This window comes from Budorcas taxicolor, chromosome 12, assembly GCF_023091745.1.
Source record: "Budorcas taxicolor isolate Tak-1 chromosome 12, Takin1.1, whole genome shotgun sequence".
Lineage (NCBI taxonomy): Eukaryota > Metazoa > Chordata > Mammalia > Artiodactyla > Bovidae > Budorcas > Budorcas taxicolor.
The window spans coordinates 50,828,167-50,848,469 of NC_068921.1; the positions used below are offsets into that span (position 1 = coordinate 50,828,167).

At 41.3% G+C, this 20,303-nt stretch overlaps 1 protein-coding gene across 1 annotated transcript in view; it reads left to right on the plus strand.

Annotated features, from left to right (window-relative positions):
• LMO7 (LIM domain 7) overlaps positions 1-19,394 on the plus strand; it is a 146,159-nt gene extending 126,765 nt beyond the window's left edge. Inside the window, exons 26-35 of the mRNA XM_052650023.1 lie at positions 217-321; positions 6,162-6,254; positions 6,760-7,079; positions 8,277-8,342; positions 10,409-10,461; positions 13,030-13,243; positions 13,880-14,158; positions 15,994-16,102; positions 17,168-17,270; positions 18,636-19,394. Coding sequence (XP_052505983.1) covers positions 217-321; positions 6,162-6,254; positions 6,760-7,079; positions 8,277-8,342; positions 10,409-10,461; positions 13,030-13,243; positions 13,880-14,158; positions 15,994-16,102; positions 17,168-17,270; positions 18,636-18,658 — 1,365 coding nt within the window. The 3' untranslated portion in view covers positions 18,659-19,394. The remainder of the gene's footprint in view (positions 1-216; positions 322-6,161; positions 6,255-6,759; positions 7,080-8,276; positions 8,343-10,408; positions 10,462-13,029; positions 13,244-13,879; positions 14,159-15,993; positions 16,103-17,167; positions 17,271-18,635) is intronic.
• Positions 19,395-20,303: the final 909 nt, after the last annotated feature.

Here is a 20,303-nt window from a genome sequence, read left to right on the forward strand (position 1 = left end):
AGTCTGTTGTCTATGTTGGTGAATCTCTTTCTGTTTCTTAGGTGAGTTCCATTTGTGTTAAGAGACATACTTTGAAATATAAAGCCCATTCTCCTTTGGTACAGCATAGGCCAAGGGTGATCTGAATAATTCATGTATGCAAAAGCACTTCAGTAGATGACTTCATGAAATAACATATCCTTCTTGGTTTGCACCTCTTCTCTTATAACCTGGCAGCTTCCAGTCCCAACCATTAGTGCCCCAAGTCGCTGGGCCTGGGATCCAGAGGAGGAACGGAGGCGGCAGGAGAGATGGCAGAAGGAGCAAGACCGACTGCTGCAGGTAGAGCAAAGTAGGGTGATCAGCAGGAACTACATTTGCCCCAAGAGCTTCTCCTGCTCAGTGGCAACTGGTATTAAGAAGCAGCTTGAAAAACGAAAAGCCAGTAACCACATAATTAACAAATGTTTTGATATGTAGCATGTTTTGTATGAAATACTTTTCTGTTTTTGAAAATTTCTAGAGTCATCCTTTTTAAATTATTTATTAGTCCCTGGGTATATTTTTAGCCACCTTCATGGATCACTGTGCCTGAAGAGGCTTGCATAACTCAATGAAGCTATGAGCCATGCTGCTTAGGGCCACCCAAGGTGGATGGGTCACAGTGAAGAGTTCTGACAAAATCTGGTCCACTGGAGAAGAAAATGGCAACCCACTCCACTGTTCTTGCCTGGAGAATCCCATGGACAGTATGAAAAGGCAAAAAGATATGAAGGCAGAAGATGAGCTCCCCAGGTTGGAAGGTGTTCAATATGCTACTGGGGAAGAGCTGCGGACAATTACTAGGCTGTATATTGTCATTCTGCTTATTTAACTTATATGCAGAGTACATCATGAGAAGCGCTGGACTGGAAGAAACACAAGCTGGAATCAAGATTGCCGGGAGAAATATCAATAACCTCAGATATGCAGATGGCACCACCCTTATGGCAGAAAGTGAAGAGGAACTAAAAAGCCTCTTGATGAAAATGAAAGAGGAGAGTGACAAAGTTGGCCTAAAGCTCAACATTCAGAAAATGAAGATCATGGCATCTGGTCCCATCACTTCATGGGAAATAGATGGGGAAACAGTGGAAACAGTGTCAGACTTTATTTTTTTGGGCTCCAAAATCACTGCAGATTGTGATTGCAGCCATGAAATTAAAAGACGCTTCCTCCTTGGAAGAAAAGTTATGACCAACATAGACAGTATATTCAAAAGCAGAGATATTACTTTGCCAACTAAGGTCCGTCTAGTCAAGGCTATGGTTTTTCCAGTAGTCATGTATGGATGTGAGAGTTGGACTGTGAAGAAGGCTGAGTGCCGAAGAATTGATGCTTTTGAACTGTGGTGTTGGAGAAGACTCTTGAGAGTCCCTTGGACTGCAAGGAGATCCAACCAGTCCATTCTGAAGGAGATCAGCCCTGGGATTTCTTTGGGAGGAATGATGCTAAAGCTGAAACTCCAGTATTTTGGCTACCTGATGCGAAGAGTTGACTCATTGAAAAAGACTCTGATGCTGGGAGGGATTGGGGGCAGGAGGAGAAGGGGACGACAGAGGATGAGATGGCTGGATGGCATCACTGACTCGATGGACGTGAGTCTGAGTGAACTCCGGGAGTTAGTGATGGACAGGGAGGCCTGGCGTACTGCGATTCATGGGGTCACAAAGAGTCGGACATGACTGAGCGATTGAACTGAACTGAACTGTAAAGAATGACGCGGCTGGGCCAAAGTGGAAGCAGCGCTCAGTTGTGGATATGTTTGGTGGTAAAAGTAAAGTCCATTGCTGTAAAGAACAATGTTGCATAGGAACCTGGAATGTTAGATTCATGAATCAAATTAAGTTGGATGTGGTCAAGTAAGAGACGATAAGAGTGAACTTTGACATCTTAAGAATCAGTGAACTGAAATGGATGGGAATGGGTGAATTTAATTCAGATGAGCATTATATCTACTACTGTGGGCAAGAATCCCTTAGAAGAAATGGAGTAGCTCTCATAGTCAACTAAAGAGTCTAAAATGCAGTGCTTGGAGGCAATGACAGAATGACAGAATGATCTTGATTCGTCTCTAAGGCACACCATTCAACATTATAGTATTTCAAGTCTGTGCCCCAACCATTGAGGCCAAAGAAGCTGAAGTTGACCATTTGTATGAAGACCTACATGACCTTTTACAACTAACACAGAAAAACAGATGTCCTTTTCATCATAGGGGATTATAATGCAGAAGTAGGAAGTCAAGAGATACCTGGAGTAACAGGCAAGTTTGGAATACAAAATGAAGCAGGGCAAAGGATTACAGAGTTTTGTCAAGAGAACACACTGGTCATAGCAAACATCCTCTTCCAATAAACCAAGAGATGACTCTACTCATGGATATCACTAGTTGGTTAATACTGAAATCAGATTGGTTATATTCTTTGCAGCCAAAGATGGAGAAGCTCTATATAGTCAGCAAAAAACAAGACTGGGAGCTGAGTGTGGCTCACAGATCGTGAGCTCTTTATTGCAAAATTCAGACTTAAGTTGAAGAAAGTAGGGAAAACCACTGGGCCATTCAGGTATGCCCTTAATCAAATCCCTTAAGATGATATAGTGGAGGTGACAGATAGATTCAAGGGATTAGATCTGACAGAGTGCCTGAAGAACTGTGAACAGAGGTTCATAACATTGTGGAGGAGGGAGGCAGTGACCAAAACCATCCCAAAGAAAAAGAAATGTAAGGAGGCAAACAGGTTGTCTGAGGAGGCTTCACAAATAGCTGAGAAAAGAAAAGTGAAAGGCAAGGGAGAAAGAGAAAGATACATCCAACTGGATACAGAGTTCCAGAGAATAGCAGGGAGCGATAAGAAGGCCTTCATTAGTGAACAATGCAGAGAAATAGAGGAAACAATGGAATGGGAAAGGCTAGAGATCTTTTCAAGAAAATTGAAGATACCAAGGGAACATTTCATGCAAAGATGGGCATATTAAAGGACAGAAACAATATGGACCTAACAGAAGCAGAACAGAACTATGCAAAAAAGATCTTAATGACCAGATGACCGTGGTGGTGTTACTCACCTAGAGCCAGACATTCTAGAGTGTGAAGTTGGGTGGCCCTTAGGAAACATTACTACAAGCAAAGCTAGTGGAGGGGACAGAATTCCAGCTGAGCTTTCAAATCCTAAAAGATGATGCTGTAAAAATGCTGCAGTCAGTATGCCAGCAAATTTGGAAAATTCAGCAGCACCACAGAACTGGAAAAGATCAGTTTTCATTCCAATCTCAAATAAGGGCAATGCCAAAGAATGTTCAAACTACTGTACAATTGTGCTTATTTGACATTCTAGCAAGGTTATGCTCCAAATCCATCAAGATAGGCTTCAGCAGTATGTGAACCAATAACTTTCCAATGTACAAGCTCAGTTTCAAAGAGGCAGAGGAACCAGAGATCAAATTGCCAACATTCATTGGATCATGGAGAAAGCAAGGGAGTCCCACAAAAACATCTACTGCTTCATCAACTACATGAAAGCCTTTGACTACATGGATCACAACAAACTGTGGAAAATTCTTAAAGAGATGGGGATACCAAACCACCATACCTGTCTCCTGAGAAACCTGTGTGCAGACCAAGAAGCAACGTTTAGAACCATACATGGAACAACGGACTGGTTCAAAATTGGGAAAGGAGCGCAAAAAGGCTATATATTGTCACCCTTCTTATTTCACTTATATGTAGAGTATATCATGCAAAATGCTGGGCTGGATAAATCACAAGTTGGAATCAATTGCCGGGAGAAATATCAGTAACCTCAGATATGCAGATGATACTACTGTAATGGCAGAAAGTGAAGAGGAGCTAAAAAGCCTCTTGATGAAAGGGAAAGAGGAAAAAAAAAGAAAGTGAAAGAGGACAGTGAAAAAGCTGGCTTGAAACTCAGCATTTAAAAAACTAAGATCATGGCATGCAGTTCCATCACTTCATGGCAAATAGAAGGGGAAAAAGTGGAAGCAGTGACTTCCCTCGCAGGGGTCTTCCCTTATAGCTCAGTCAGTAAGGAATCTGCCTGCAATGCAGGAAGCCCAAGTTCAATTTCTGGGTCAGGAAGATCCCCTCGAGAAGGAAATGGCAACCCACTCCAGTATTCTTGCCAGAAGACTCGCATGGACAGAAGAGCCTGGCAGGCAGGCTACAGCCCACGGGGTCTCTAGAGTCGGATGGACACGAGTTAGCAACTAAACCACCACCACCACGAGAGACAGATTTTATTTTCTTGGGCTCCAAAATCACTGTGGATGGTGACTGCAGCCATGAAATTAAAAGATGCTTGCTCCTTGGAAGGAAGACTATGACAAACCTAGGCAGCATATTAAAAAGCAGAGACATCACTTTGCTGACAAAGGTCTGTATAGTCAAACCTATTGTTTTTCCAGTAATCATGTACAGATGTGAAAGTTGGAACATAAAGAAGGCTGAGCGCCGAAGAATTGATGCTCTTTGAATTGTGGTGCTGCAGAAAACTCTTGAGAAACTTTTGTACTACAAGGATATCAAACCAGACAATCCTAAAGGAAATCAACCCTGAATATCCATTGGAAGGACTAATGCTTAAGCTGAAGTTTCAATACTTTGGCCATCTAATGTGAAGAGCTTACTCATTGGAAAAGACCCTGATGATGGGAAAGACTGCAGACAAAAAGTGAAGTGGGTGGCAGAGGATGAGATGGTTAGATAACATTACCAACTCAATGAACATGAACTTCAGCAAACTCTGGGAGATAGTGGAGGACAGAGGAGCCTGGAGACCCCTGTCTGTGGGGTTGCAAAGAGTCAAACATGACTAGCAATTGAACAACAACAAATATTTTTAGATAATGTAGCATCATCATTTCATGGCTTTTCTTATTCACGAGAGGTCTATAGGTTTGTAAGGACCAACCCACATATTGTCACCCTGCTTATTTAATTTATATGCAGAGTACATCATGCAAAACGCTGGGCTGGAAGAAGCACAAGCTGGAATCAAGGTTGCTGGGAGAAATAGCAATAATCTCAGATATGCAGATGACACTACCCTTATGGCAGAAAGTGAAGAGGAAATAAAAAGCCTCTTGATGAAAGTGAAAGAGGAGAGTGAAAAAGTTGGCTTAAAGCTCAACATTCAGAAAATGAAGATCATAGCATCTGGTCCCATCACTTCATGGGAAATAGATGGGGAAACAGTGGGAAGTGTCAGACTATTTTTTTGGGCTCCAGAATCACTGCAGATTGTGATTGCAGCCATGAAATTAAAAGATGCTTACTCCTTGGAAGGAAAGTTATGACCAACCTAGATAGCATATTCAAAAGCAGAGACATTACTTTGCCAATGAAGGTCCATCTGTCTAGTCAAGGCTATGGTTTTTCCTGTGGTCATGTATGGATGTGAGAGTTGGTCTGTGAAGAAAGCTGAGCACTGAAGAATTGATGCTTTTGAATTGTGGTGTTGGAGAAGACTCTGGAGAGTCCCATGGACCGCAAGGAGATCCAACCAGTCCTTTCTAAAGGAGATCAGTCCCGGGTGTTCATTGGAAGGACTGATGCTGAAGCTGAAATTCCAATCCTTTGGCCACCTGATGCAAAGAGTTGACTCATTGGGAAAGACTCTGATGCTGGGAGGGATTGGGGGCAGGAGGAGAAGGGGACGACAGAGGATGAGATGGCTGGATGGCATCACCGACTCTGTGGACATGAGTTTGAGTGAACTCCGGGAGTTGATGGATAGGGAGGCCTGGCGTGATGTGATTCATGGGGTTGCAAAGAATCAGACACGACTGAGCAACTGAACTGATCTGAACTGCACCCACATACACTGTATGCTCGGTCTATTGCAGAGTAATTCAGTGCCCCTTCCAGTTAGCTGGGGGCTTCCATGAATTACAGCCATGGGGAAAGGTGGATATGAGTTCAGTTCTCCATGTCTACTCTTCCCTATCTGCATTTTAGCTCAATATGAGCTATTTTCTACTTTAGTGATGCAAATCTGATTGGTCAAATCAACGTCTCTGTCTTTAAATATGGAGGTAGAGGGTAGAACTGGCCAAAATGCAAATAAGGGATTGTTTCATATCATTAGCATATTAATGAATTAATATGCCATCTCATCTTATAGGAAAAATATCAACGAGAACAGGAAAAACTGAGGGAAGAGTGGCAGAGGGCTAAGCAGGAGGCTGAGAGAGAGAATTCCAAGTACTTGAATGAGGTAGTGTTGGATCGTGTCATTTTCTTTCTTCCCTACCTTGTTGCTGAAAGTGGCTGTAAAATGGAACTACCCCGTTTCACATGGCTTTGGCCACACATTCACTTATGTCTCTCTCTCAATGTACCAGGCTGTGGTTTGTCACAATTTTGCTTTGATGTTTCAGCCTTTCTCCTAGTTGCTCTGCTGTGTCACTAAGCAATCCTATCAGAAGGCTCTAAGTGTGTCTTCCTTTTCTGTGTTACAGTTCCACTCCCCACATGTGATTTTGTCTGTGATAAAACTTTTTTTTTTAATCTTTTTAGAACATTTTTAATTAGAGCATATTATTGGTCTTGGTTTCTTCCATACAACAATGTGAATGAGCTCTAAAACTATATATATTATTTCGAGTGGAATTCTGGGCCAACTACAATAAGTATCATTTAAAACTGAATATAGACGTATCTTTGTGGAATGATAGAAATGCACAGATTTAGACGGGTTTCTCTTCTCCCTGGTCATGTAGGAACTGATGGTCCTGAACTCAAACAGCATTTCTCTGATGGCCCGGGAGCCTGCCCTGGCCACCAGAGGTGAGGAGTCCAAGTCTTCTGACAAGGAAGGAAGCCGGGCAGAGGAACAGATGAGGCACCAGGAGCAGGAGGAAGATGCAAATGAGGACCAAAGGAAGAAGCTGCAGGAACAACTCACTCTTGAGAGAGAGAGGAAGTTGAAGGAGCAGCAATATCAGGAAGAGCAGCAACAGAAGCGGCGTGAAGCGGAGGAGCAGAAGCACCAGGCAGAGAAAGAGAGGGAAACTTCCATCAAAATATACCAGTACAGAAGGTCTGTCTCCACGGCCAGATGGCACGTGTGGTTTTTCAGTTGTCTTGGCTTAGCTGAATGGATACAGCCATATCCATTCCCTACTTCAGAGGCGCCTACTTGGTCCTCTTGCTCCCCACCATCCATCCTCTACACAGGGGAACCCAACAGAGTGAACCCTTTCCATTGTCAGTCTGAGCTTATCACCTGACTTCTGCTCTGAATTCCCCTGTTGCTCCCTGTCATATTACAACATCATCCAAAGTCCTTGCCAAAGCCCAGGTAGCTTGGGTGAGCTGCATCTTGGCTTTCTGGTCTACCCAGCTTCCTACCACTCTTCATCTCACTTGGTCGCTTCCAGTCACAGTGGCCTCCTTTTCCTTCCATGAAAATGTCCAATTTATTCTGCCCTGAGACTTTCACATTTTCTAGTCCCTGTATCTGGAGAAGGCTTCCCTTACATGCTTGTGTGGCTCAGTCATTTTCTTTAAGTCTCTGCTCCTATGTCACCTTGTCAGACTTTGCAGAATACCTCACCTGAAATACAAGCCTCTTCCCTCATCCCTTCTCTCCAGCATGCATTTGCCTGCTTTACATTATACATTTATTTACTCGTCTGTTAACCTGCCTATCCCACTAAAATGTATTAAGAGGCCAATAAGTATGCTTTGTTTACCAGCCCAGTCCTGGAATAGTACTGAAACATAGCAGGCAATCAGTGTATGTTTGCAGGATGAATGAATTGCAAATGTCTATTGATGGTAGTGGGTCTCTGTTTTTTTGCAGAGATGGATTAAAATACTTCTGTTTGTTTAGTTTTCAACTCAGAGATCATTCTGAGAATGGTCTGTTCTGGGAAAGAGGCTGCTGCTGCTGCTGCTAAGTCGCTTCAGTTGTGTCCGACTCTGTGACCCCATAGATGGCAGCCCACCAGGCTCCCCCATCTCTGGGATTCTCTAGGCAAGAATAGTAGAGTGGGTTGCCATTTCCTTCTCCAATGCATGAAAGTGAAAAGTGAAAGTGAAGTTGCTCAGTCGTATCCGACTCCGTCAGGCTCCTCCGTCCATGGGATTTTCCAGGCAAGAGTACTGGAGTGGGGTGCCATTGCCTTCTCTGAGAAAAAGGCTATAATAACATTATTTTGATATTCATTTCTTAAACTCTGAGATGGCATTAAATTCTAACATTTTGACCATAAACTCCTTTTCCATCTTTTAGGCCTATTGATTCCTATGACATACCAAAGAGAGAAGAAGAATCTTCAGATTTGCTTCCTAGCGACAGGTGTGTAGAACTTCAATTATAATCTGGTGGGAGTAATTAGCTTCAGATGAATATCTGAGGGCTTGTGTAAGAGTTTTGTAGGACTAAGTTAACACTTGCTCTTTTATGGGATACAGAGATATCCTGCTGATTGATCTTTGTATCAGTTGGCTTTTGCTGTGTAACCAACTACCCCTAAACTTAATGATGTGATTATGATTTTGTGAGTCAGCATTTTGGACTAGACTCAGTCACTGGTTCTTTTAGTTGACTGGATTCCTAGTGTATCTACCACCAGTTTACTAAGCAATTCTGCTTTGGGAGTTGACTGGCTGTCAGCAAGGGCAATGAGAGCAACTGGGCCATGTGTCTTTCAACATCCAGAAAGCCAGTGCAGTCTCCTCCACATGTGGCTAGACAGAGCAAAGAGAGAGAATTAAAGAGAAGAAGTATGCAAGGCAGTTTGTAGTCTAAGATCTGACCTGGCACACCATTGCCCTGCCCCATTTTGTTACCTAAAGTCACAAGCCCAGCCCAAGTTCACGGAGAGGAGAAGAACCCTACCTCTTTGTGGGAGGAGCCACATGCTAGCGGAAGAGACACACAAAAAGTGTGTTCGTTTTTGCAATCTACCTGGAGCTTTGTTTTAAAGGAGTTATAAGTAATAGTGTGAGTTTACTGAACGTTCCATTCAGACATCGGAAATGAACCTTGTAGACTTTTTCTTAGTTTGATGAGACCTACTGGTCAGTTTCGGGGAATGAAGATCGGATTTCAGATACCTGAAAAGTTATACATTTCCTAAAACATTAAATCTGATATTTTAAAGTAATTTAAAAGATGCTTTGCACTCTTGAGATCACTTAGGACTTCTAAAAAGTCTGTATTTATCTGTTGTATGACTATTAATTAGTGTTTTCACAGCTAAAATTTCTTCAGCAAGTTTATCTTAGAGATAGGGGAAGACTCATCTCTATATCAGGATGACTGAACAGGACTCAAGACTAGAAAGGGAAAAGAAATGGAATATACATAAAGGTAGTAATGAGCTGACATTAAGCTAGAAAAAATTGCTCGTGATGGATGACCTTATTTACAGTCATTGTTTCCGAATAACTTTAGATCATTAAAATGTGTATGTTTCTTTTTTTAAAGATATGATTTATTTATATATTTAAATAAGCCTCATGTATATAGCTCATTATCTTGAGAAAATAATTAGGTTGCTGAGAAAGGAAACTTAAGGAATCTTAGAAAATATGAAATATTCTAGGCAGTTGTGATAAAGCATGCCCTAGAGGCATTAAGGAGTATAGCTAGACATCATGCATTAAAAGCATTTTCTCCTATGTTAATACAAATGAAACTATTCATGAATGTTGCTAACAGTTTGTGTTGCACGTAATTATATGCTGTATTAATGTTATAAATGTGCATATATATATATATATGATAATGCACATTATATATTATTATTTGTTATTATTACTAGTATTTAAAATTGTGCCCAGAAAGGGAGAATGAGATGAGCATGTATTGGTATATAGACCCAAGTTTACCATCATGGAATCAGGCCATTTCAGAAGCTGCCTATGCCAGTGTGCTCCAGCACCTCTTTGGAATGCTAGGGTGGCATTTGATGAGTTACTGCGTCAGAGTAGGAGCCTAAGGCCCCTAAGTTCACTTCTTAACACTTGGGAGCATGGAGGAAGCATTAACAGTCTGATGTTAGGCTGTCTGATAATAGATGCTTCATATAGCTTGGTAAGATTGATATCTGGTAGAGAAGAGGGTCAGAGTATTCAAGTCATTCCAAAAAGTCATAGGATTTCACTGTCATCAAATTGAGAGGATTGTCACATGCTTCTGTCTGTTTCTAGCATCATGCTCTTTTCTCTTTAGAGATGTCGCCGTTCTCTGCTAGTTTGTACAACATGAAAAATTCTTTGATATGAAAATAAATATGGCTCTCAACAGACATGGAAAATAAATCAACTGCTTTAAAAATAATCTTTTTGGTGTTCTTATTTCATAAATATGAAAAGACTGTTCTTCATGAGATATATGTAATGTGTTCTATGTTTTAGGAATAAATCCAGATCAACTACTGAATTGGATGATTCCCCCACAAATAAAAATGGTAAATGTGAATTTTTTTCAAAATTCTTCAGCATGATTGCTTAGCTATGCTATCACACCCTATGATTACTATTTTTAAGGTCAAGACATTTCAGGTTCATTAAGATTACATATTTGAAATACTACAGATTTTTAGCATTTACATATCAGAGCAGAATTATCTTGTGCTTCTTTTGGCTTTACTTTATAATGGAGGGAGTACTGTAAGATTAAAATGATTATAGATAGCTTAGAAATTATGTGAAAAATTTGCAAAGTGATGCTAATACCTTGTGGTATAGTGGATTTTATTTTGCCGCCAAAGAATTGGGGCAGTAGTTTTCTGCAGAGGACCAGGGAAATTGTATATAAACGTGAAACTGGACATGTAAATGACAAGATAGCAAAAAATTCAAAATGATGATTTCACTAACGTGGCAAAAGCAATTTGGAACCTGATATTTTTAGTATAAAGTGAATTTCTGGACCGTAGATAACTGAGGTTATGTAACTAAGGGAAGAAAACTAATCAGAAATACCATTTTAAGCAGAGTTTGCATACCAGGCTTTGAGTTAGGAAGGTGTTGGTCAGTTATGTAAACGACTGAAGATCCAGCTGAAGATTGAGGTGGACTTGGTGGACATGCCCATTTAAGTGGAAGACTACTGCCCAGTTCCAGTTTGTCACTGCCATGGGGGAAGATACAAACTTGTGATTGCCAACTCTTTCTATTGAAACACAGAAGTAAAAAAAAAAAGTCTGAATTTTTATTTTAAGGAAGTTTGACCAGGAATTTAAAAAATTGTGTAACCCTCTGTGAGCCAAACAATATCCACAGGCCCCAGTGTTCTGATGGCAGCTAGTTTACAACCTCGAGTTAAAGCTTGTAGAATTTATAGTTTCTAGTAGGTTTCACGGTCACCTCCTTTCCCTTAACACAGAGAACCTTTCATTATCTGGTCCTAGTTTAACTCTTCGGCCTATTTTGTTTTTTTCCCCCATAAGCGTCCCTTAACTATAACCAAACTATTCTCTCATTTTCCAACTTATCAGATGCTTTCTGATCTGGTTCCTCTGGTCTTACCTGTTTGGATTTCCAGTTTCTTCTCCCCAACTGTGCCCCGAGGTCACCATTAAAATAAAAGTTTAAGTACTTCCATCTGCCATGAAACATGAAACAGTGATCATATTCTCATTTGAAAGTAAACTCATGACCTGTTAGTAACAACAAGTGTGACTCTCAGAAATAGTCTTCTTAATGTTGTGACTTGTGTTACTGATCTGGCTATTTTTGTACATATATTTTCTCCCCTGAATAGCACACAGTAGATGTTATCAAATATTTTGTTGGAAAACTTGGTTATTCCTGTAAGGCATCTTTAAAATAGAAAACATTTTATTTTAAATCTGACCAAATGGTTGAGATGTGTGTATGTACCAATGTAAACATAGATGTGTATAAGAAATTTTTGGTGGCCTTGCTCATTGCTTCCTAGAAGATAAACTATGGCGGAGTGAATTTTGAAAGAAAGACAATAGCCATGAATCTGGAGAGTAAATGAAAAATCCTTAGGTGAAATTTCCTAATCCAAGTTAAAATGGGGAGATTCCCTCAAAGTTATGGATGTTTTACGCAAATCAGGAATTCATCAGCAAATCTAAGGAGACAAAACCTTTAGGATAAAACCTGACTTAATTGTCATTCATAAATTCAACATCCAAACTACCACAGTCAGTTCTCTTAAAAGAGATAAAAGTCTGATAACATTCCTCAGCCATCATTTGGATTACTTGGCTATTTTTCAGTTTCACAAAAGCCATTTCAGTGATTGAGTATGCTGTCATTCCTGTGGTCTGGTCATGACTTATTCTGTGACTTAACACCATGAAGACGTGTGCCATGTCAGCTGGAAAGAAAAGATAGTGAAAGTTGCTTGGTCGTGTCCGACTCTTTGCAACTCCATAGACTATATAGTCCATGGAGTTCTCCAGGCCATAATAATGGAGTGGGTAGCCGTTCCCTTCTCCAGGAGATCGTTTCAACCCAGGGATCGAACCCAGGTCTCCCACATTTCAGGTGGATTTTTTACCATCTGAGCCACCAGGGAAGCCCCTTGTCAGCTGGAGGTATATGCCTTTATGTCTGGCTCTCTCCCCAGGGTGAGTGTATATTTTTTGAAAGAATAGAAAGCCCTGTTCCCTTGCAGAGTTATCACAGCAAGCATTCAATGAGCAGGTGCTTGACTAATTTTAATTTAGGAAGGAAGGACATAATGGAAGAGAAACTTTCTGGATGAGCAGTTTGTCATTTAGTACTGCTGAAATCAAGACCAGTTGTCTCCTTTTTAGGCAGCTCCTTAGTTTTCCTGAGTGTCCCCCTGGTATGCCTCTGGGACTGGAATTGGAATTTCCAGGGACAGGACAGACTGTTGCTTTATCTTCTGAGGCAGCAGTCTCATTGAGAATTGATAATGTGAGCCTGTGTGCCCACTGTCACTTTCTTTTTTTGGCTCCACTGTATTTGGAGATTTAATTACTATCCCTGTTTTTAATGCACTAATCCAGCAGCTTTTGATATTTTTAATTTAGGAAGCAATAGATACGCAGACCGAAGTGGGAGCAGTAGCTCATCACAGAAGAGCTCGAAGAAGGAACCAGCGCCATCAGGAGCGGAGTTGGAGAGACAGCAAATCCTCCAAGAAATGAGGAAGAGAACCTCCCTTTATGACGACAACAGCTGGATCCGACAGCGCAGTTCCAGTGTCAACAAAGAGCCTATTTGTCTGCCTGGGATTATGAGAAGGTGTGAGACGTCTTTGGAATGATTTCCCTTTCTGTACTGAGGTGCAGATATTTAATTTCTAGGCGTGCTGGCTACTTTGGATGAAAGAGATGTCATCGCTTCTTCTCTTACGTAAGATTTTGTGAGAAAGATAAGCAGAACCAGTGTCATTGGGCACTTGTCGCAAAGCACTGATTAGTGGCAGACACATGGCAGGCACTTTGTGTACATCATCTCACTTCATCTGGGAAGAATGTCTTGAGGCAGGAATGGTAATTCTGCTTTTCCACAAAGAAGCTGTGGCTTGAGTAAGGAATGCACGCGGACAAAACCACGTGGCTAGTAGGTTGCAAGGCTGGATGTGGAGTTCTGATGTGTGATTCACGCATTTAAATAATTGACGTGCTTAGTGCTTCCTTGAATGATGAATTTTTAAAAAATGAAGCCTCTGTTTATAATAAGATTGGAATTATGAAAATGGTGTTCACAAAGTGTGGAAACCTGGTATTTGCAACTTTAAGGAAAATATATAGATAGAAATTAATTGCAGATGAGAGGATGAACTAAGCAGAGGTATCTGGGGTAACTGAATACTGAAGCTACTTTTGTTTAGTATTTCCACCGCTGATAAACTGGTGAATCCTTTCTGTGTTTCAGAGGTGAATCTCTAGATAACCTGGATTCCCCAAGAACCAATTCTTGGCGACAGTCCCCGTGGTTCAGTCAGCCGTCAGGAGTCTACGCCTCTTCCTCTGTCCAAGACTTCAGTCGCCCCCCACCTCAGCTGCTGTCCACATCAAACCGTGCCTACATGCGGAACCCCTCCTCCAGCATCCCCCCTCCCTCAGCTGGTTCTGTGAAGACCACCACCCCGTCCCCCATACCGCGTAGCCATTCCCCTGCGGCTCCGCAGCCAGGCTCCCAGCCACGCAACAGGTGAGGCCCTTAGGGTTTTCCTTTTTCTTTCTTTAGACTCAAGGGGTAGTTTTCATTAAAAATTTCCCCAGATCTTGTCCAAGCTTTCCAGTGAAAGAAAAACAAGGCTTTTTGAATGTGTCAAATTTAGTGTTCCTTTCCCAGATCAATTCAGAAGGCTTCCTTAATGTCTCTCCGTGGCAACCCAAGGGTATTTATGGATGTCGTATGAAGCCATGGAGGCCTTTAAAATGTTACGACTCTGCCACTGTCTCATTTACTTGGGCCTGTGGTCAGTGTCTCAAATGCAGGCAGACCGAAATAATTCCCAGCTGTGGAATCATAAAAACGTACAGTAGCTCGTGAATGCATGGCAAAGTGATGAGTAAAAGCAGTACTGTAAAATGTTGGGCTACTTTAATGAGACTGTGATATACACTCATTTTACAGGGACTGAGTGTAAAGGACATTGTAACCCAGCCCCATCATCTGTGGAACTTTGAGCAAGCTGGCTTTAAACATTCTCAAGTTATTTATTGCATTTGGGGCTTTTGATTTCCAAAACCACTGCTTGTCTCTTATCTGACTGGTCAGCATTTTGCTGAGATCACATCAACTGAATTGTGCAGGTCATATGCTGTGGGAAATATGAGAGTTAGAGTGGTGGGTCTTGTTTTTTGATACGGAGTAGAGCTCAGACATGAACACGTGTTGGGGTCTTAGGTCTGTGTAGCTTCTCCACAGTTCCCGTAGGCTTCATGTAACCGCATCTAGCAGTGTTTCTGCTGAGACCTGAAGGGAGTTCTCCCAGCCTGTAATGCTGATGAAATACTGAAAAGTAGAAACACAATGATTAATGTTGGGATTTTTTTAAAGCTATCAACTAAAGGATTTCGTTCAGAGAAGATACTTTTATTCCAGCTAAAATGTGTCTCGGAGTCTGAATTGAGGGAATGAGCGATGAGGATTCATGGTAAATTTGGAGTTAAGAATAGAATCAGGGGAAGGCAGAGGAGAGAAAGAGAACCTGTTTACTTACTGAGAATCCTGCCCTCGGAAAGCAGAAAGGAGACAGGGCTATGGGCTTCTCTGCCCTGAAAATGTCTCTCTCTAGAGCACGACGTGCTCTAACGTGGGACATTCAACAGCAATGCCCTTTGCAGTGACACTGAAGTGCTGTGCCCATCCTGCGGGATGCAAAGATAAGAAGTAGCCTTCACCTTCCCACCTGGGAGAGGAGATAAGACTTGTAAACAAAGCAAAGTAGAGACTCGCCATGCCTATCTGAATGCTAGCTGTAGTAGTTTTCATGTCATTCTTCTCAGAAGCAGTCCAGTAAGCCAGAGGCATTATAAGCACTAAGGAAATGCTTCTGTTTAACTAGATTATTGGGTGAATGAGAAGGAGGTTGACAAAATAAGGGTGAGATGATAGGTTTAATAGACTTGCAGTGCCTCTTGGAAGTAGCTGGGGATGCTTTTTTAGTGGCAGTAAGCAAAGAACATAATAAGGGATGTGCTTGGGTGGCTTTACCTGGCAAGAAGATGTTGGCTGGATTAGAAGGGCGTGAGAACCTTGCCGAGTACAGATGTGGCCTATGGGCGATAGCAGAATGGACCGATGACACAGAAATTGTTCATTTCTGTAACTAGGTGTCAGGGGTACCAGAACCATTGTGGAGATCCTTCAAGGTACAGTATAATCAAGCCATAACTGGTTGGCTGGTGAAAGTTTTCCTCCCATGGATATATAAAGATTTTCATTAAGAATGGTTTGTGTTAATACCCGAATGTGATTTTTAGATGAGAGGCTTGAAATGGATGAAAGCCTCCCTTCCATTCTCGTCCTGCATCTAGGTCGGTCAGTGGGAAGCGTGTGTGCTCCTACTGTCATAACATTCTGGGCAAAGGAGCCGCCATGATCATCGAATCCCTGGGTCTTTGTTATCATTTGCATTGTTTTAAGGTGAGACTAGCCAAACAGCCTGCAGGCCTGCAACGCTTTGCTTGGAGAGCGCATGGCTTCTTTGAGCGCTGGGTGTGGACCCGCCACTAACAAGCTAGGTGCTGCCTCCGTGGGTCTGCGCTGCACTTGGCATCACAAATGGCCTCCTCCTGCTGCTGCCTTCTCAAACCTTGACCCTGGAGGCACCATGCGCTTCCTATCTCCAATCTAAGATTCTATAAATAAAGTTTACAGTGCATAAATGCTTCCTCTAACATGCTGCTATGGTTATTAACAGCATGGGGATATAAATTATAAGTGTCCAGAAACCTAGCTTTGAATAGGGAGAGTGTGAAAGAAATTACATTGTAAATATTTTTACAGTTGCAGCTAAGGTGTTCTTACACATAAGAAAGAAGTAAGGCTATATAACTGCCTTATTTTGCAGTATCTGTCTTTAGAAACACCACTATTTGATTCTTGAACTTGTGTTGGGCCAGAGAGAGAACTTCTGGTTGTGGATCCTGGAGTCCTGCAGAGCTCAACTTGTTTTAAGCTTGTCTGACTCTGGCTTGGGTTGTTTCCTGGCATAACAGAATGAGTCAAAATCATTAGTGTTTGAGCATGTGGAGCCAAAATGCCCAGCCATGGGTATTTTGGGAAAGCACCATGTGTGAACACTCCTGGGGATGCCCGGATGGCCCACTCCAGGGCAGAGAGCCAGAAACCTCATCTTCTTGCCGTTGGCCAGTTCCTTCCCATGGTGCTTTAGCCTGTCCATCCCCTGGGAGAAAGGAAGCGTTAGCTTCTTTAAGCCAATCAATGAATCATTTCTACTCTTTTGGTATAGTTAGAATGAAATCTTGGCTCTTAAAATTGGCTTTATGAATTCTTTACTGTTTCATCCAGCAGGCTTCATTTTAACCTCATTATCTTTTGGCCTTTTTCTTTTCCCCCTTTGCTGAAATGTCTCTAAGAGCTTAGAAACTGCATTTTATTTTGCTCATTTTTTTTTCCTCCTGGGAGTGTCCCAGGGGTTCTTGAGCTAAGTGTGGGTGTTTCCTGTTGTTTTTGTTTGTCTCTCAGTGTGTGGCCTGCGAGCGTGACCTCGGAGGCTCTTCCTCAGGAGCCGAAGTCAGAATCCGAAACAACCAGCTGTACTGCAATGACTGCTATCTCAGATTCAAATGTAAGAGAGCAAATCAGGGAGAAAATTTCTTGTCTTTTACAGAGAGCACGGGTTCCCACGTACTGCCCTGAACCTACGACCTGCTCCCCTTCCAGCTCCCCTTCAAGCTCTGTGCCCTAGAGCTCTAGGCTTTAGGAATCCCACCATGTCGCCCTCAAAGAGGGTGCAGTGAATGAGTCAGTTGGTCAGTTCTCAGGTTCCAGCTCCACAGGGTTGGGTGTGGGGCCAAGGACCTGGAGACGGATGTGACCTGGGGAGTCAGGACAATGTTCAGTGCAGTTTAGTCTGCTCAGAGTCTAGAGAAGCTTCTAATGACTCAAGAATACAAGTCAAGTCAGTTAAAATGAGTCTTCTGTATAGCCTCTCATCTGATACTTGGCCCCTCAGAGTTTTAGCTGATTTCTATTATTTACCAATGTGGGTCCGATTATGTGATTTAGAATATGACCAACTTAAAGACTGTGGTTTAAAAGGATAATAAAGAATAGTCGGTGTATGTTTGTTACTATATAATCATATCCTATTAACATATACAATAGTTTAAAAAGAGCATTAATTCTGATTGCATAGTCTTTCAGTGTCATTTTTGAAAAAACTGGGTTTTTAAAAACTTCACATGCTATTTTGTGTCAAAGCATGTTTTTGCCTGTAAGTGTGCTATAAAATACAGGATAATGTAATTGGATCGCCTGTTGTTTATAGCTGCATAAAGACAACCATTCCTCCTTTTTATATTTTGAGCCTTGATGCTGGTAACATGTGTTTCTTCCTTATTGTGAAAGGGTCTTGGTTACAAGTGGTATCAGCAAAACCATATGCTTTTGAGCTCTGAGGTATTTATGTGGCCTTTCTGTGAAGAGTGCTTTGGAAATGGCGTCAGCTCAGTCAACTCTCTCTTATCTGTCAGCGTGGTTTGAGCCTTCTTTTGCCATTGGTCCAGGCCATTCCTGGATGCCAGCACTGAGGCTGGAGACTGTCAAGGCTGGGCATGAAATGGGGGGAGTGTGTGTATGTGTGTGAGCTTTTCTCTCTTTAGTCCAAATTCCAAAGCCAAATGTAATTGATTTTTGGAATCAACATGGAAAAACTGCCCATGCCTTTTCTCTCCTCTAGGACAAATAACAGAGAGTTGAGTGTAACTTGTTTCTGTATCAGCAGTTAGTTTTTACTCTCATTTTTGCAAAGAAAAGACTTGCTAACCCAGACTTCGTGGGTTTGCCTAGCTTTATCCTAAGTGAGTAACAGAGTTATTCTTTCTACCTCATGGGGTCATTCTCTGAGCCATCCCTACTATGAATCCCAGAGGCAATATTCGAGTGTTTCTGAATCTAAGTGCTTTTCTTTCTTCTCTCCTTGCCTGATCAGCTGGACGGCCAACTGCCATGTGATGTCAGCCTCCACCCGAAAGCCCTGTTGCAGATAGAAGAAGAGGTGGTTGCCGCTGATATAGATCTATAAATACATGTTGTAACATCCTTTCACTCTGTTTTTTTAAAAAAGAATAACACTTTTTCTGACCTCTTTAGATTACATCAGAGCATTATAGTCTTGGTAGAACCTGTATTTTTGTTGTTTATTTATAAGATGGTAATGATGTGTGGCAAAAAGTGCAGTATTTCCTTTTTGAATTCAGCATCATAAAAGCACAGGAAAAAAACAAGAACTTCCAAAATTTTTTTTTGAGACTGATAATGATCTGATTGACTTTCTAGGGGTGTTTTGAAGAGGGTTATTTTATTGTTTTTTTTAAAAACTCTGAAACATTATTTGAAATAGTTAATATAAATATGTAATTGCATTTGCTCTGTTTATTATAAAATATACTAAATTAATGCAGAGCCATATGGAAAATTTCACTAAAATCCACTCCCAGATTTGCTTTGCGTATCCTTCTTTTCATTTATGTAATATTATGATTAATTTTTTTTTTGTAGCTTATGTAACATTTTATTTGCTTGATGAGGAGAGCTCTATTTTCTTCACCAGAATTGTTGCTAAGCAGTTCTCAGTAGAAAGCTGCGTCTTTTCATTCATGAAAATTATCATGGTTTGTATGCCAGAAGTTTTCTTCAGAAACTAGTGAGCCTTTCTGTACAACTGCATTTGTAAATAAACTTGCTTGATGCATTTAAGGAGTGTTTCCTTTTCTTCTGTGTGTATCTGTGTTTGTCTGCCTTCCAAGACTTTTAATTATGTTTCAGTGTGTGGCTTTTCTGATACTAAGTTTTCTTTTTAGCATCTTTGCTGCTGCTGCTAAGTCACTTCAGTCGTGTCCAACTCTGTGCGACCCCATAGATGGCAGCCCACCACCCTCCCCTGTTCCTGGGATTCTCCAGGCAAGAATACTGGAGTGGGTTGCCATTTCCTGCTCCAATGCATGCATACATGTTAAGTCACTTCAGTCGTGTCCAACTCTGTGTGACCCTATGGACAGCAGCCCTCTAGGCTCCTCTTTCCACAGGATTCTCCAGGCAAGAATACTGGAGTGGGTTGCCATATCCTTCTCCCTTTAGCATCTTTACCGAGGTATAAATTGATATACAATAAAATGCACAAATGTAAACTGTACAATGACAAGTTTGACATGTGTATACCTGTGAAACTATAACTGTAATTGTGATATTGTTTTTCCTAAAAAATTTTAACAAGAAACTTTGTTTTTGATGGAAAGTTGCTTTTGAATGCAATATGTTTTTGTGATAAGAGGTGAAGTGAATGATGAATTGTTGAATGATTTGCCATGAATCTCTACCTATTCTTTTGCTCCTTTGGTAATAAGAGGAGATTATAATTTTTGAACATATATAGAGCAAAAAATATATATAGACTAATGTTTTAGAAACGTGACATGAGCGTGCAAGAATAATGAACTTTAGCATGTTTCAAGCAAAAATATAAACTTGAATCCTTCATAGTAGTGAAACTGGAGTTGATAATTCTAGGATATGAGAACTGTACAGAGATACATTAGAAATATATAACCTCAAGGAGGGGAAAGGTATGCACCCAAAGAATTCTAGTGCCTGATAGAAA